Below are 18,251 nucleotides of genomic sequence, written 5' to 3' on the forward strand. Positions count from 1 at the left end.
GCAATTGGAAGAAAAAGGGATGTTGGTACTGATACTAATAGAACAGCTCCAACTGGAATATTCACATAGGTATATCTCCTGTACTTGCATTTATAAGCATCTTCTTTGGTTCTTTGACAAAAAGAGTTGGGCAACAACTCGAGGCATCCTCCGATCACCTCCATCACAAAAGTGATTCTCATGTATAACTTTCTCAAACTTGGAAATCTAACTCATGATATATATGACTTCTCTCATATGTTGTGTCATGACAAATTTACAAGAGTACAAGTATGATATCTGGGCATGTAACTCCAGGCAGTTGCTAGCTAGAGAGGGAACGGTTCAGGACACATTTGCACTGGTGGTCGCAGATCTTCCCTCTTCCAAGTCGGATTCTGTCTGTTGAACCAGCTTCTGCAGCTCGATCTTCCTCGAAGGTTCATCCTGTGCTTGGCTCGATCTGACGTGTCCGTTGCCCTTTCGCCTCTTTACCTTTTGAGCCCAGTCCATTAGCCCCTCTTGCACATGCTCATCAAATATAGCTTTCTTGAAGTAACTCCCCATCTTTGTTACAAAGAAAAAGATCAGCGCCGGCATCATTCGAGGCGATTAAAGTAACAGCTAACTGGTGGTGTTGTTACCTGGGTGACGATAGCATAGAGTGGCAGAGTGCTGTAGCTGCAGAGGAGCTGAATCACAAATCTACAAGGGACGGAAAGATGTGGTTTAGAACAATAACACAGCCAGTATATTCAAAGCAAGAAGGTGAGAAGCTGCAAGCTACCCGATCACAAGCCTGGGGACGATAAAACTAATTTGATCCATGATGCAGGAATCAAAGCCAAATGTGGTCTGCACAGAAAGAGGAATCCATTAGTTTCTTTCTTTCTAATTATTGTAGAGAGAAGTACAGAAGCCAAATGCTAAACCACAGTGCAAATTCATAGAGGATTTGATCATCTATGATGAGAAGTATGATACTGATTTGCTTAAAGAAAAGTGAATCGTTTCTAAGCTGCTTACTAATATCCAGAAGAAAAATGCGATCTCAAAGGCATTCTGAAACAGGATAAAGTGAATCAAGTTAAGGACAATTCGGGGCCGGCGGAACCAGAAGTGATCATCCGAGGGCTTAACCACCAAATCGCCTTGAATTGCAGAATGTTTTTCAGCAACCTCATGAGCCAACTGAGTGATGATATGCTCCAATTTAGTTCCAACAGCAAGCAGAAGCTGCAAAAGTCAAGCAAACAACGCAAGATTAATAAGTTGCTTAGCAATATTTGGTGAGAACACCAAAATGCAACCTCTAATCATGGTGGGCAGCTCTCAATTATAAAGCATTATCAAGAAAACCTCATAACGGCTCTCAAAGCCAATTGTCAGATCAGATTATACATGTGATTTCCTCAGAACAAATAAGAAATGAAAATCAGATCAAACCTGAAGTTGTGCTAAAAAATATAGTTTATACATGCTGCCTAGAAATAGTAGACGACTCTGTGCTTCTAGTGATTACTATTATTTCCAGTTCCAATCGACGCATGAGATGTTCGTCGAAAAGGGCATTGTGTGTGGTGCTCTACAGGCACATGATCCTGAACGTTCCTTAATTAATGATTTCAATGTCTCAAGTTCTATCAAGGCAACTCGTACTATTAAAACATGCTTTTAAATATCATACCATACAGCACCAACCAACATGGTTCTCCTAGTGGCATCTAAAACCTTGTTCTGAAGAATATCCAAACTCCACATATTCAGAGTAAAACTAATCACATGGAGCATACCACATCTATAAGCTATTGTAAAAGAATACTTACAATCAAAGGAATAAATGATATCCAAAAATATGTGTGCCAACCTGCACAGGCAAAACAGATGCATAAGATGCCATTTATGTGCATTAATTAGAAGTCAAATCGTTTTCATGAACATAATAGGCAAAAGACAAATCGGCAGTTGAATTGAAATCCCCTTTGAGCAGCACTACATAAATATCTTTGACTTCCTAGCCTAGAGCAATAAAGGCAACAGGGTGTCCTCGGTTTGCAAAACAACAAAATACCTACTATTAGGCTTCCTACATGGAATCTATCTTATAATAGACTTGACTTGATCAGCAAATGCAGACAACTAATCATTTGATATTCTTTGGAAGGTCAAAGAGTAGATGAAATTGTACTTCCAATGAATTTGATCCATTCAATCATAACGAGCATCAAATCATTTCTCTCTTTAGCTACAATAAGACAAAGACAAATTTATGCTCAAAAAAATGCAACAAATGCTTGATATCTCTTGCACAAGACTTCTGAAAAGTAGAAAGTCAAAAAATTACATACGGAATTAGACAGATCAAAATGCAGTAAGAAAACCCATTTGTTTTATCTGGAAATTGAAAAAACATGTTATCTATTTCTTATGGTTAAGCTGATTCAGACAGCGATTCCGTTAGTCCTATATATCATCACATGCTTATTTAACAGAACAAAAATGTTCATGTTGGAAAAGAAAAAGAATATGTAAACAAGACAATATCATTTTGGCACAAAGAAAGCCAACCTCTTTCTTTTATCTATACCAAATAACATTGATTAATTAGAGAGGACCTGAAGTTTATAATTGTAAGAAACAAAAATTATATGAATTTGTATGATCTTGAATTCAATTTACAAGTTTAATAAAGCGGGAAACAAGAAGGAACTATGTACTGCAATGGCCAGCAGAAAGAAAGGTATGAGATGGTGGTAACTTACCATTGACATTCAGCAACAAGAAAATGAAGACAAACACCCACAGATACCAACTGAAATGAAAGGAAAAACATAAGAACCAGGATGATAAAAATTCTTGAACAGCATCAGATTGTCATTTAAAATGCTAATGATTTAATTCAATCTAATCAGCATTACAGGTTTAAGCAAGAACAAGTATTCTATAATTATAATTACCTTATACCAACAACTTTCTTGAAATCAGCTTCAAGTGTCCGGATCATGTACTTGTGGAAGTTAAATTTTGGATTTCCTTGGCAATGAGTCTAAGAGCAGAAGGATTTCAAGTTTAAGTAAAAGATATACAAGACTTCAAAATTAGCTTTGCATGTACTTGAAAAGTTTCAGTTAGCAATCCAACTTAATGTGAATTTAAGGACCATAAAAAAAAAGGATAGATAATATATTTTGGCATTCAAGACAATTTCTTACCATGATGAAGCCAAGTCTCATTGTGGTGTAATCTGATTTAGTCACAGATCCATAGAACTGTTTGACAAAAGAATGCTGAAAGCAAAACAAAATATATTAGTAAGGTAATTCTCAAGTCTCTTGTCCAGTTAATTGGAACAAATCTTATGATTAACAAATACATCAAGAACAACTTCATCCAAGCAATATTGTAGTTGTAAGCTGGATCTTTGACAAGAATAAATTAGCTTATATGCATAAATAGAATTTAATATCAGAAAACAAAAAATTGCTGCTGAAATTTGGGGCATTGGACCTGACTAAATAGCATCATTCTGAATTGTAACTTTTGTAAATTTTCCTGAAAATTGATGATAACTACATGTAAAAATGTACCAAAAAACTAAATCTCTATACAGAAAGAGATCTTGGTATTTCTAAATTTAGTGATGATTCATGAAAAGATAAATAAATTGAAAACTTTGGTGAACACCAGCTTTAAGTTGTTGTAGTTTATTCTGAGAGTATGACACTCACTTGTTCTAGAAGATACTTCTAAAATTTCAAAGCCTCATAAAGGAATGAAAGACGGATTCAATGTGCAAGGAGATTTATAAGGATGATGGAGTGAGGAAGGTTAACATGGAAGTACTGTTCAAAGATGATACGAAAATTTAACTGCTAGTATACATGTAGAACTGTGACAAAAGTGTCGGAGACTTGAAAACAAGAAAAGATGCGTTAATTATGTCTTAAAGACAATTTGATGGCTTGCCTGTTCTTGTTTGGTGAGTGTATGAGTGTAACTCAAAGATGGATAAACTTTTCATCAGTCTCATAAATTTCTACGAAATATGTATTGCTCCTGTGAACAGGGAATATAATAGAATGTACAAAGCCAGAGGTTCGGTGAAGGTAGTTGGGTCAATGATACATTTTATTATGACATACATAATTTGATACCTCAAACAGGCATTCAAGCTGAGTACTTAAAATCGTAGACAAGACTGTTTCACATTTGTTAATATGCAACATTCGCGTTCCAAATTCATTTTTTTCTTATTTGACCAAGGAGAAATAATAAAGTTAGTCCAAATTTAGGAAAATATTTTAAGCATGATGAACCAGTATCAAGACAGTTATGATGAGTCAACACTTGTATATATCATGTATTACTTACCAACCAACTTGTGAACACTGAATCTGCACCAATGCCATTGAAGCGGTCTCTGATAAATTGAAACTGATTTACATGGGTGACCTGTTTAGGAGCTGCACCTAGTAGCTTACTAATGTCAGCAACTAAAGTTTGGTCTCAGATACCTATCCAAGATCACAAGGTAAAATACTTCAATAATCCAACACTGAGCTAAAAAGTCCAACCATACCATCTCCCGTGATTTCTTTCTGGATTGAATCCTCCCACTGTTTCCACTGACGTATCTGATAAACAAACAGAAGGCTTAATACTTAGCATACTTCAATTTAAATCTTCATAGCATATCCATAAAATAACTGACAAGTAAACTGATGAAAGAATATACCTTTGCTCCTCCTAAAAGCATAGTTAGGGCGCTAAAAGCAACATGAGTGACCGCGAGGACGAAAATAAAGATATGCAATTGATGAATTGCCTCAAGAGACAAGAGTGGGACTTTTCCCTGAAAAAGAAAGAAGAGATCAGGAAAAACGTGCTACTGCAAAATAGTTCATAATTGAAGAGTCACTTTGAAGGTGGAGAAGGATAATATGAAGTAAGATATGTCATGCAATTTGTGATTATAGAATAATCTGAATGGTAGGCTATGTCAGCCACCACCAAAGTATGTTCAGTATCTGGTTATATGTACCAGTGAAGAACCTAAAAGGTTTTCGTTTATTCTTTTTGGCATAGTACAATTACTATCTTTAAAAGGGAGAGTGGTGCATATACTTCTATTGAGTTATCCATGCATCCAATTCACTACCATACAACACTAGTGGAGTTCTTTTTCATCAATAAGAATGTTTCATAACTGTTACAGATAAAATGGGTGCATATAATCTTCACCTGAATATGAAGGTGAGTGTTCTTTCTTAGTTTCTTTTCTCTAGACCCTCTATTCATGAACCAAGGGCTAAGAATTACAATTTCTTTTGCCATTCACATACTCAAAATTTCTTAGTATAGGTTTCATGAAAAACACACAAAAAGCTTTATTGTACATCATATACCTGTATGTAACTTGCCTCAGGTTGCTTCTAGCATTTGTTTTTTTTAGAGAAAGCACATCAAACGATAGGATCACGTGTTCCACAAAGTCTTAAGCTTCGACAGTGGCAGCATTTAAGCTGTAAATCCCAACAATATGAGGCTGGTCCATTGAGGCAAATATTACCACATTATAACTTCTATAGCCTTTCTTGCTTTTCCTAACCAAAACATTTTGTTTTAATTTTCTTTTACATGTCATGAGACTTGTAGTCTGAAATGATTTGCTGTACAAACATATCTTTTCTGAATACGACCAAAGCACTACAAATTGAGTTACTCATTTTACTCTAACATCTGCTATCTTAAAATTTGACAAATGCATGCACAGATTACCCTAACTTTATATCAACATTAGGTTCCGTTCAATATCGTTTCTCCAACTTATTATATATGTTGTCCCCAGATTCAACACAAGCATAACCAAGCATCTTGTGGTACATAAAAGTTGCCTGCCAAACATCATACTATGAGCCATCCCCAACATTCCTTCATCCTGATCACAGATCTAAAGATACCATAACGTCATTTTCTCACAACGAAATATATTAACCATCTCTTTAAACCATATCTTCATGTCTTTTCATGTCACTATTTATGAAATTACCATTACTGATGCAAAAAGAACCGACTTTCACAATTGACTTCACAAACTATGATTTTGCACAAAAACAACATTAGGAGACACTGAAACTAGCTTAAGTTTAATACCAAGAACCTTGATCAATCTTTCGAGAAATAACAAAGCCCCCATTGCGGGGCTTTTGTGAATTTGTTCAAGAACTCATTAAATTTTATTTATCCCATATCTGAAATATAATTATGCAGAGCAGCGAAACAGTATGCATAGGAATAAACGTGGATTGCTTCAAACAAACCTTGCTCAAGCAATGAGCGGCGGCGCCAGAACCACCTCCTGCGAGCAGCCGCCGACCGACGCCTCCAAAATGGCCAGCAGAAAAGGCGGTCTGGAAGTGGGCCTTGGTGATCCTTTCTTCTTTCTTGCAGGGGAGCATGTGAAGGCTCCATCCTTCGGGGATGCAGATCCCTTGAATGACTCCTTGGAACACCGTCAGCAGCAGCGAAATGAACCCCAAAAGCATTAATTCTGCTCATGTAACCCCCAAGATCCCAGCTTTCATAAACGACAACCCATAAATCGACAAAAGAGGGAGAAACGAAGGGAGATGGAGGCGAGAGGCACCTTCTTTCACCTTCTGGAGAGCGTCGAAGAGCGGCTTCTGGTTTTTCCTCTTGAGAACCTGAGAGATCAGCAAATTAAGCAATGCACGGAGTTCAAGAAGCGGTCAGAGTCGAGAGAAAGGAAGGACCTTTCCGAGGCGATGGAGGAGGCGCTCGGCGACGAGGGAGATGACAACGATGAGGGAGCAAACGGCGGCCACAATCCACGTGGGAGTGAACTCCAGCTTCATCTCGACCCCCGCAGCTGCTGCTGCACCTTCCTCCGCCATTCCCACGCTTCCTGAGTCTCCTCACTCGATCGAAGCAAGTTGGACGAGAGGATCCAAAGCTGTTTCCAGAGATGATCTTGACAAGAGACCAAAATTTAGGAAGCCAAACGCTACCGAATCAGCGACGGAGCGAGAAGTGACGTTGGGGTGTCTTATTTGGTTGGGAAAAGAACTCGCCTTTTATTTTCTCGCCGAAAAGCAGCGAAAATTATCGCAAATTATATTTATATATATATATATATATATATATATATATATATATATAAATATAATTTTCTCCTTCCTTACAGATAGGGTGACTTTTTAAGAAAATATTTATATTCTGCATATTTTTCAAAAGATACTTTTTTTTCAAATAATATCCCCAATTCAAAAAATATTCAAAATATCACTGAAAATTTTTCCTATCAAATTTTTTTTACCCTTTCTTTTATCATTTTTAAATGTTATAGTATTTTTATTTAACTCATTTATGATATTTTTAATAATATTTGTAATAATTTGTTGATATATTGAAAACATAATAAATATTATAAATGATATTATATCACACCTATTTTATTGTTATTACTTATCATTATAATGTTATATTTTTATACATATAATTAGTTTAGTTGAGGTTAAAAGTTTGTTTAGATTATTTATAGTATTTTTAGGAATAATTTAAATATTTCTTAAATTCAAAGCACTAAGTCAAAAAAATAAAATAGAAGGTGACTTATATAAATATAATTTAACGAATAAAAATATCGATTTAATTGTGCAATAATTCGTTTGAGAGACACACCCACTTCTCTAGAACGTTGGTTCGGCGCACCCAGCTGTATCCTGCGCCTACGCACCTAAAGCGTACGCACGACGCGTGATGTGGGTCCCCCCACCGGGAACGTAATCGTCGGCCGTGTATACCGATGGGTAACACGTGAAGGACACGACGAGTCCTGTTTCGATCGAAAGAGTGGATCCCGTGACCGTCGCTGTTTGATTTGAGTAAGCGTACGAAGACAAGACGTGAGGAGACGCGACGCGGGTTCGTTCCGTGAGCGTACGGGGGTGATGACACCTTCACGCCGACCATGACGTCCGAGTGGGTCCCGCCGGGCGGGGGGGGCCCCCTCAATCCACGGCGCGGGGTTTCCCGTGCCCGAAACGATACCCGTTACAATGAGTACACGCTACTCGACGCAACGTAACGTGTCGTATATGTCGTCCTTGATCGTTATAACGAGTATACGCTACGCTACGCCACGCACAGTGACGTCACCCGCATCTTGAGACTGCTAATAGCTGAAAAGGGCGAAAATTTTAGTGGTCAGATATGGTTTTAGTGATCATCAACGCCATTCGTGGATCTCAAAGCAATGGCGACCTCCGCGATGGCTGATGTGCCAAACACCAACATAATTGATTCCCGACCAAATTCAATGAGATACGGTAATCCAAATGCAACTCATCCAACCATCTTTTCTTTTGATTGACTAGCCAAATTATCTAAGTCGATCACAGAGATGAAACAATATTTTAAGTTTCACCACCACAATTGGCATCATAATGTTGCCAATCGAATCGAACCTAATGTTGAACCTCAAATAAACAGACATGCCAAGCCATCAACATATCCTCTTGGGCTTAGGCCTGTTCTTGTCCCATCTCGGGCCAATCTTTAGAGATTTGGTATGTTTCGGTTCAATGTCTCGACATACAAAATAAGATGAGAAAAAATCATTTATGATGATATGAAGATAAATTAAGGAGACATACGATATGAAATAAAAGATATAGAAAAAAACCTCAAAATATTTTACTAAAAACTGTAAATAAATTTTTTTATTAACTTTTTACGTACTTCAATAGCGATAAAAGAAGGAAGTATATGGAGATCCAGAAGAAGATTGAGTTTGCTAATAAAGGACATTTGGATCATGCAGGAAGATCTGATCCTGGGAATTGAAGTTTCAGACAGGGGATCTGACACTCTCAGATTGAGTCTGACCTGGCAGGAAGTGCCAGGTGGGAACCTGAGTTGGTCCAACCACCTGGCCTTGTTGCCTTGTGCTGACACAACCCATGCAGCCCCCCACCCCCCTTGACAATGGAGAAGTTCCAAACTGCAGTCAGTGAAAGACCTGTCAGAGATCAGTGTACATAATATACTTGTGAGTTGGATGTTTCAAGAATGCATGACCCTCAGCCCTGGCATTCCTCATCTTTCGTCTCCTAGCATCATTACTTCCTATCTTTTTTTGTGATCAGGAATGATAGAGTCTCGGACTATAAGTTCCTAGAAACAAGCTCTTCAGGTATGTCTTCTGTTCTTCAAATATAGATAAATTCCAACAACAAGTATACAGCATATGATACAATTCATGTTTCCAAAATCTATAAAAACATCAAAGCACAATGAGTTCTATCCTTCGGCATTTCTTTCTCCTGCTTCTAATGTCAGGCAAGCAAAGTCTCAACAAAATAATTTCCTACTTCATCCCCTCTAGTTTTGTTTCATTATTGTTCTTTCTCGTGGATATAATATATGTGTAGCTCTATATAAAAGAATGGACCATCCCATCTGGTCTCCAAAATGTCTCGTGATTGACACTCTAATGTGAAATGCTTTCCAGCAGAAGATAATGATAAGCTCTAAATATGCAGATGTATTTCTAAGACAGCTTAAGGAAAGTTTTAAGAACAAATGATAGGTATGAACAAACCAAACCATCACAAAATCCTATACTCAATCCCTGAAAGAAAGAGGTTCCAAACTGAGAATAATATACAGTAGTATATATGAACTAGCATTGCGTTAGGGTTTAGACACCTGCAGCTACCTGAATTAAGCTGCATGCATTGTCTCATCCCCACAACTTTGGCTACCACCACTTAGCATGTCAGTAGGTCGCGTCCATTTTCTGAAACCAAGAAGACAATGCTGCAATCACATGCCTGCAGTTGCATGTCCCGCTCTGAGGACAACTCTCTGCAAGTCTTGTACCAACCATGGCATCATTATTTCATGGGCAAAACACAAACATTGGTGATCTAGATTTGAGCTCATTCATCGAATCCCATCTTACTCTTCTTCCTCCGGAAGCTGTGACAGACAGACATTATGGAAGATCCAAAAGAAGAAGAAACTTAAAACACACCACATAGCTTTATGAGCTTACAAAGGTTTGGTTCAGTTACATGTCTAACCTCCTACAGTAAGGTCTCACCCACAATAGTACATGCTACAGTTTCACATATATTGGTATAGAAATCGATCTATAATGCGAATAATTTTGGCCTGTCACGAATGATCACTCGAAGTCGGTGTATTCCCTACCAGTCTCTTGAAGGGCACTCCACTCCCAAAGCTTGTCTGAGGCGGTTGTCAGTGACATAGGCAAAGCATTGAAGGGAAGCTGGAGTTGGGTTTGGGAAGGCGGATGGAGGAACTGGCTGGGGTTGTTCATGCGATTCTGGTTGAAACCTACTAACCTGTTGAGTTCATCGATCATCTGAGTGGCCATGGACGGACTGGTGCGAGGAAGGAGTGAGCATGTCGGGGTTACACCACTCATGTTGTTGGATTGGAGGAACGAAGTTCCATCTTCTTCGGTGGACGTGGTTGAGCTCAGTGAAGCCACCGAAGCTGTCGTGGAACCATGGACGGTAGGTTTAGGTTGTAAGGAGGATGACGGCAGACTAGTGCTGCTTCCATCTCGAACTTCTTGCGAGTCTCCTCCAATCTGATGATGAGAAGTGTTGTGCTTCCTGTTCATTCCAGTCCCTCGAGACGATGACGGCTTCGAACCAAGAGTGCCGGGGAGTCGGGGACGGTCTTCAACTCCGGGCCTTTTGTAGACGCGGCAGATTGAGATCTCGACCTGCAAAAAAATCTGATCTTTTATCCTTCAGTTCCTTTCTTCTGTAAAAGAACAATGGTTGGAGAACACAAGACAGTTCACGACAAATCGTAGAAGGAAAAGATAGTAGCATATAACCTTATTGCATACTTGTGATATTGGTGAGAAGAATGAAGGAAACAGAAGGCTAGTCCACATGAGGAGGAATTATTAGGTTTGATATGAGTGCAGGAGATTGTTGTTCTCCTTCTTTCTTATGCAGGAGAACTGAACAGGACAAGAATTACTGCATAGTCCGCATTCAATTTGCTTTCTTTGATCAACAAGAAGTGGTAGTTTAAGGGGGAAGCATGAAGAACGAGAGAGAGAGAGAGAGAGAGTAGCAGTTGACAATTGATGGAAGCAGTGGCACGAAGGAAACCCTAATTCAGTTGTGTTGCAGCAAACATGAAGCAAAGCCATGCGTGAATGTTCCGGAGAGCAGTGACCTCTGTTCTTCCCCTAATTACCTTGCGGTACTGATCCGTCTCGCTCTGCGGCAACCGGTACTCGTTCATGATCCAACTGGTTCGGAGGCCTTTGGGAGCTTTGCCGGAGTAGAAGACGAGGGTCTTCTTCAGCCCGATCGACCGGTTGTTCTCGTTCCGGATCACACGGTCGGCTCCCGTGGCCTTCCAGTAGCCCGAGGCGGTCACGCGGTTGGGCCGATCACCGTTCCTGTACTTCCGATCTCTAGGAACATAGAAGAACCACTCCTTCTCCCCGATCGCCGCGTACGCTGTGTCCAGAATCCATCAGCGAGCTGCAGTTCGAGACACAGCCATGCAGATCAGGTCGGAGGTCTCAAACCTGGAAGCTCCCAGGGATCGTAGCGGTAGAGATCGAGGAACGTTATGAGCTCCACATTGAAGCGTTTGCCTTCCACCTTCCGGCGGAGATAGAACTCGATCAGCTCCTCCTCGGTCGGGTGGAAGCGGAATCCAGGCATGAGAAGGTCGTGCTCGTGACCGTCGCCTGCGCCCATGGCCGATGCAACGATTACCATGCACCGGTGACCCTGTTGTGATACATGCCTTGATCTCCCCCGTCGTCTCTATCCTCTATCCTATAAATACGTGGTTACAAGTGAATCGTACCCTCGCCGCGGTGCAAGTGGGAGGAAGACGATAACAACAGGCAGAACTCTCACAACACAAATGGATAGTATAACAGTGTTACTGATTGTGGAGTGGGAAAACTGCTGCCTGGTTAATGTCACGCCCACTGTTATGCCTTACTGGTCTTCGAGATCACCAGTCTTGTCTCTGTCTCTCTTCACAGGACTCGTGAGAGAAGTAACCCTTTCGCAGCTGCATGTACGCACCATTCTTCATTGGACTTTTACAGATTCATTCTCTTTACTACTATGAATTTTTTTAGGGCGAATTATCGAGAAAAGCTTCTCTTTTTAGGATTCTATGAGAAAGCATCCATCCTTTTCAAATTCGAAATAATTATATATTATCTCATATAATTAACGACACTTAGCATATCGATTCTTATACTTTAAAAAATAATATTAGGGTCCCTACACTTATCAAAGTGAAACATTTAATCATAATTCTTCTCATGTCATTAACTTAGTCGATGAAAATAATCGCATGTGGTGTCATGTAAAAAAAAACGAATAAAAAGGATAATTATATCTACTTCTCGCCTTGATCGATTTATCTCCCTCTTCTCTTTCCGATCTACTTGCTCACTGCTCACCCACCGAATTTGCTCGATCGCCACTTCTCTTGAATCGCTCGACTGCCGCCACACCTGCAACATTCGTTATCGTTATACCTACATGGCTTGCCATTGTCACTCCTACACTGCTCAACTGTCGCCTCTCCTGCACTGCTCAATCCTGTCACATTAAACCCACTCAATCATCATCGCTCCTGCATCACTCGACTGCCACCGCTCCTACATCGCTTGATCGTCGTCGCTCTTGCACCACCTAGTCACTGCCCTTCCTGCATTGCTAGCCACAGTCACACTAGACCCGCTTGATTGTTGTCGCTCCTACACTACTCGACCCCCACATCGGCACTGCTCTCCCGTCGCCTCATCATCCCCACCTTGGCCGATGGTAGTCGCTCGGTCACTACATCTTCACTTCTGTCATAGTGCTCTCATTATTCACTAAGGTCGATAACCTCTTGAACCTCGTTGGGTACAATACCGACGAGAATCAAGGATCAGAGTACAGTGGCCCCAAGCAACAATATCAATTCTAGCACATCCATGAAAAAGAGTGAGGATTAGGCGTAAAGACAAAAATTCTATTATTGAATTATCTAATAATGAAACCTTTCGTGTTTAAATATTTTTTATTTTGAGTCACTATATTGAATGCATATCTGTTCAATCATAATATGTGTTACAATTCTCTTTGATTCACAGTATTCGGTTGTATACAGACTAACTTAACAATCAATCAGCCATCTTTTTTTTCCTCTCTAAAGTGGTATAATTATGTTGTTTTCAAGAAAACACTATAACATAATATTTTTATACAAATTTTATAAAAATAATATTATAATATTTTCAGCGATACTAAAAAAACACTATAACTACATTATAATATTTTTTTAGTATTGCTAAAAATACTAAATACAGTGTGAACATATTGTAATTGGACCAATGGACTCTTCTATAACCAAAGAAAAAGAAAAGAAAAAGTCGTTTCGGATTATTTCGGATATTATTAGAAAAAAAATTTAAAAGAGAGATTTTTCTTTTAAGAATTCGCTCAATTCTTTTCTACTATCTTTTGCCTCTTAACAATCTATCCAAACCTTTTGTTCTTATCAAACCGGATTTTTTTTTAAATATAGAAAAATTAAGTCCTAATTTTTCTCCCTTTATTTGATCTCATGACGTGGGTGTGAGCATGAATGATGAAATAATACAAGAAAAAAGACTAAGAAACAAAATTCACTGAGGTCTCAAATAACCCTTTTTGCATTAAATGGGTCCAACAAGTTGATAGAAGATGACCACAAGGCATTGCTTTCCCTTGAATGTTCTTCTTACCTTCTTCTACTGCCACCACACATGCATCCATCACTTGATGGCTAAGCATCTTGAAATTTTTAGAGGATCTGCAGCTGCAAATGTGGTCTACAACAAGCCATGGGGGTATCCCAACTCATATCATATGTTCTCATCATGAGAACTCTATCCTTGGAGTAGGAACTCTAGTGATGATATAGGAGATGATGTCTTTTCTAGGTCACAGCATGCTGGCTTGGGCCTTTCGATGAAGGAAATGGGAAGAAGCAACAAGAATTCCACAAATCTTCTCCACAAACATAGAATGGATAGTCATCATAATTCACAAGATTTTCCAATGAAAAGGACTTGGTGTGCATTTGGGAGAAGAAGATATTGAAAGGAGTCATTTGCATTCCAAGACTTTGGCAATCCGTAAGTCAAAGTTCCTTGTGATCATAGATCTTTTATCTGGCAATGCTCCAAAGACTTGAGTCTTGTGACTGCACATAAGGAATTAAAGTAATTTGGTCTCATTATCATGCAATATCTATCATGTGGAATAAAAATGAGTTTTCATCACTTCCTCTGAGTGTTTGCTCTCTATCAAATCCAAAGACTTGCTTTAAAGCTTAAAGTTCACTGAAAGAATAAAGTGGCAGATTTAGACTACAAAAAACCTTGAATATGCCTATGATTTAGTAGTAAGAGATGAAGATAATAAGCAGTCAAAACATTAGGCAGTGATTCGGTTCTTCTCATTTTCCCAATGGCTCAGCTCCTCGACATTAATTGACATTCATGTCGGCCACATGACCGAAAATAATCAAAGCATGCAGACAAAGATACCATTCTTGTGCAGCATGATTTCAAGAACCCATGTCATGGGACCATGATGATGATGATGATGATGATGATGATAATAATAATAATGCAAATTCATCTTCTTTTCTTTTAGTATCCTCAACCTTATATTGTTGGAAAAATGCAGATGCTGTAATAATTACATAATGCCAAGTCAAACCCCACTTTTGTCAACAAGCATACTTGTCTTGTATCCTTTCTCTCTCTCTCTCTCTCTCTCTCTCTCTCTCTCTCTCTCTCTCTCTCTCTGTGTTCATTTTGATTGTCCAACTTCTCTCTTCTTTCCTATTCAAGACACAAAAATAATAAGAAAATAAACCAAGTGAAGGCAGGCTTTTTTATTAGGAAAAAAGTGGCCAAAGCACAACAGATGTGTGGGTTTCTTTCATCATATTGTGGAGATTAATCAAGGGATGTGCACACTGGATTAAGATAATACAATCTCATTGAATTGTAACACAAACAGCCATAAATGGTGCTTCATACTATCACAAGCAACACAATTTAGAGTGATAGTGGTGCTAATGTTAGAAGATTCTCGCAAAAGATTTTACAACTCTTGGAGCATTGAGATGAAGACCAATGATAGTGAGATTGTGGCCTGAAATGTTTGGTAGCTTGGAGCTTTCGTATTAGGTGGTTCGATCCATAATGTATGCAAAGCTAGCTTTACAGACCACAAATCAATATGGCCCTACAACTTTTGTGAAGTTTGAACATACTTCACTAAGGATCATAAAGCTTCATTGCTTGTAGTTGGTATCAGTCAATTTGACTCCAAAAAAGGAACAAGATCTTGTAGGGATTGTTTTTGCTCCAACATCATCGACCGAAAATGACTGAAAGACTTTTTTCTTTGGGTACCAAAGATTCATATGGACACCAGTCAATTTGACCTAGATCAAAGTAAGCATATAGGACATAGGAGAAGTCAGCACCTATAGGAAGAGGCAATTGATCACAAAACTAATCTATGGCCTGTATGTAACACAAAGACAGCTTCTTTCAAATTACATTGGATTCCATGCAATACGAGATCACTTTTCCTATGCCACTTGTGTACAACCTTTGCAGTCATCAAGTTTGCTGCATGATTTATGGCAGAGCAATGAACAGATGGAAGTGGTGGTGAATGACAGACGTTGAAGAAGCTAATTTAGTGACTTCGGTGGCTTCGGCGCGTGCACCATATCAGTGTCATTAAGTGGGTAAAGAGGAAGAGGGAGACAAAAGATGAAGGATTGAGAGGTCACCACCATTGAATGCTCTCGAGAAGCAGTGGTCCTCTCAAGGTCCATGCATCTCTCTTTTGTGCAGAGGTGACCACCGCAAAAGCCTCGCCTCTTCTCTTCCTTCCTAGAGGGAGAGAATAATTCGTGGAGAGGAAGGCAATGTCAAGCAACAGTAGACTTATGACACACTTCCTTTTATTCTTCCGTTGGTTTGGTGTCATTCATCTTTCAGATTCATGCAGTGGACAGAAACATAAATGAAGAGAAATGCAAGATGGATTCAATGCGGATTAGCATCGTCCCATTGATTGAAATGTGGCCATTTTCGATAGGAATGATCTTTTCCTATTCATGTACTGTAATATCTACATCAGAATCGATTGAACTGCTCGTACATATTTGGTGCATTTTTAGCTTAATAAACAGAAGAGGAAGATTTCAGCAAAAGGCAGCTCAACAGGTTATGTATATAGAACAACTACATGCACATAAGGCAAGCTTTTAAGATCCTCTCATGATTAAAATGTAATCATTTTTTGGTCAAATGTTAGCTGCTGTAGAAAAGAACAATGAATCCACTGTATAATTACTCATATGTAACCTCTGTAGATATACATATATATGTATGTATGTATGTATGTATAGTCTTTACTTGGACTCATGATGCAATTAATAAGAACTACTAAAAGCTTATCTAAGAATCTGTCCTAGGTGAAGGACAAGTTAGATCTCTCCACCCAAAGTCCTGATTTCTTTAGCTTTTCAAGTGGTGTCACCATCACTATTGGTAGAAATTTCTATGCACATGCTATTGATCAGATTTTAACTAGTTGGATATTGCCATGGTGGCCTTAGGAAGGCATTTTTGTACAAGCAATTCATGAACAGTACAAGAAACACCATGTGTAAATAGTTGCATCAACACTCATACAGAGGCTAAAAGAAAGAACAAATTAAGGATCCTCAATTAGAGCAACACAAAGTTATGTTACCATGTTATATTTGTGTCTTGCTTCTCTCTCTCTCTCTCTTTCACAAACTATAAGCAAGCAGTCTTTGGAGGGTAAGTGCAGAAGATGAGGACTTTGGATCAGTAGTGCCTTCTACAGTATAAGTTCTCATTTCTATCCCATCATTTTGTCCATTGCATTCATTGTAGTTGAAATCTGTTGAACTGTCTACTCAGAAAGAAGAAAAGAAAAAAGCATACATCTCATGACCACTTGCTCCAAAGAAAACAATAGCTACTATAGCTATGTCATTTCATTTTAACTTGTCATTCAGATAAAACAAGTGATGGATGTAGATGTCAAACAAGATTAGGAAAGCGACTCCCAAATGCCAGGGTTCAGAGGATGAACAACCCATCCTAAGTTCTGTAGCCAAAGATTTAACACTATTAAGTTACTTCCTTCAGACATAGCTTTTCTTTCTTTCACTTGCTGTATCTCAGTTCAACAGTCTGCTGATGGAGCATTGCAATAAGAAACAAAAGATCATCTATGTGAAGAACACTCATGTGAAGGTGTAGAGTGCACTGAACCTGAGAGTGATATGACAAACCCTAGCTGAGAGACTACCATCTTCTCTAAGATATTTAAGATGGCATAGTCCTGTGAGTGCTCAGCCACTGGAAATAATGGACCAAAACCCCACGCGTTTTGTGCTGAGTGAGAAGCCAAGCCAAGCAATCAATAGACTGACAGGTCAATGACACATACTCCGCTGGAGTCTTGTGCCTCCAGGAGCCATATACATGTTTCCTCACTGTCTTCTTCACATACATATGGATCATTTATTTGTTTTCGTGTGCTTGGACTTCACACAAACATCCAACCCTCTTCTCTCTCCCCCCCCTCCCTCTCGCTCTCAGTTCATGCCTGTGTGCTTGCACTGGTCCAGCATCCACAAGATAACATCATTTACCATGCATGTTATGCACTTAGCTGGTGATCGATGCACACCTTCTCTTTTTTTTCTTCGTTCAGAATCATGACAGACTTGTATCAAGTGGTATCACTATAATTGCACCAAAAATTCTCTTTCGAGTTAATAGTGTTGAATAATGCAGTGAATGGCTCAAAACTTGGGTCGTACACCGATAGCTATCATCAATTAATTGGATTCTTTCGCTCGCTATTAGGTTGTTTTCGACATGACATGTTCATATAGTGTGTTCCGAGAACGCGTTCGGACTTCGTGGACGGCACGCCATTAGGACCGTTGTATACTTTTATCAAGATGGTTGTCGATCGGTGTTGGTGAAAGATTTTTATGGTTTACAGTGTTGGCAATCACATTGATTTGTTTTCCTTCTTGTCAGTTCATGTACATATGCATGCAGTCCCTGATAAGAACAAGGAGCAATACTCATTAAATATCTCCAGTGTGCAGTT

At 39.1% G+C, this 18,251-nt stretch overlaps 2 protein-coding genes across 4 annotated transcripts; both read right to left on the reverse strand.

The window, feature by feature from the left end:
* Positions 1 to 4: 4 nt before the first annotated feature.
* Positions 5 to 7,054, reverse strand: LOC135617833 (MLO-like protein 1). Of its 2 annotated transcripts, none has more exons than XM_065118496.1 (14): positions 6,753 to 7,054; positions 6,626 to 6,683; positions 6,300 to 6,529; positions 4,715 to 4,831; positions 4,559 to 4,613; positions 4,351 to 4,442; positions 3,192 to 3,266; positions 2,937 to 3,025; positions 2,742 to 2,791; positions 1,806 to 1,846; positions 1,006 to 1,215; positions 767 to 834; positions 624 to 684; positions 5 to 546 (listed from the first exon to the last, which is right to left on the reverse strand). In XM_065118496.1, the coding sequence occupies exons 1-14, from the start codon at positions 6,891 to 6,893 to the stop codon at positions 325 to 327; spliced, it is 1,509 nt and encodes a 502-aa protein (XP_064974568.1). In that variant the 5' UTR covers positions 6,894 to 7,054; the 3' UTR covers positions 5 to 324. The 2 variants fall into 2 exon arrangements, with proteins under 2 accessions (XP_064974568.1, XP_064974567.1); XM_065118495.1 differs by having other exon boundaries at positions 4,351 to 4,448.
* Positions 7,055 to 10,025: 2,971 nt separating this feature from the next.
* On the reverse strand, positions 10,026 to 11,927 carry LOC103992654 (NAC domain-containing protein 35-like). 2 transcript variants are annotated; one of them, XM_009412450.3, is made up of 3 exons: positions 11,588 to 11,927; positions 11,248 to 11,516; positions 10,026 to 10,759 (listed from the first exon to the last, which is right to left on the reverse strand). In XM_009412450.3, exons 1-3 carry the CDS (start codon positions 11,781 to 11,783, stop codon positions 10,190 to 10,192), a joined length of 1,035 nt encoding a protein of 344 aa, XP_009410725.2. In that variant the 5' UTR covers positions 11,784 to 11,927; the 3' UTR covers positions 10,026 to 10,189. The 2 variants fall into 2 exon arrangements, with proteins under 2 accessions (XP_009410725.2, XP_009410724.2); XM_009412449.3 differs by having other exon boundaries at positions 10,026 to 10,771; positions 11,588 to 11,924.
* Positions 11,928 to 18,251: the final 6,324 nt, after the last annotated feature.

Source organism: Musa acuminata, chromosome BXJ2-7 (genome assembly GCF_036884655.1).
Source record: "Musa acuminata AAA Group cultivar baxijiao chromosome BXJ2-7, Cavendish_Baxijiao_AAA, whole genome shotgun sequence".
NCBI lineage: Eukaryota > Viridiplantae > Streptophyta > Magnoliopsida > Zingiberales > Musaceae > Musa > Musa acuminata.

Coding starts and splice junctions, on each gene's coding strand:
- LOC135617833 (XM_065118495.1), bottom strand. CDS start 6,893: ATGGCGGAGGAAGGTGCAGCAGCAGCTGCGGGGGTCGAGATGAAGCTG. Junction 4,832..6,299: donor CCGCTCATTGCTTGAGCAAG/GTTTGTTTGAAG, acceptor TTTCTTTTTCAG/GGAAAAGTCCCACTCTTGTC. Junction 1,216..1,805: donor TATCATTTATTCCTTTGATT/GTAAGTATTCTT, acceptor TGACTTTTGCAG/CTTCTGCTTGCTGTTGGAAC.
- LOC103992654 (XM_009412449.3), bottom strand. CDS start 11,783: ATGGTAATCGTTGCATCGGCCATGGGCGCAGGCGACGGTCACGAGCAC. Junction 11,517..11,587: donor CGATCCCTGGGAGCTTCCAG/GTTTGAGACCTC, acceptor TTCTGGACACAG/CGTACGCGGCGATCGGGGAG. Junction 10,772..11,247: donor AGACGGATCAGTACCGCAAG/GTAATTAGGGGA, acceptor ATAAAAGATCAG/ATTTTTTTGCAGGTCGAGAT.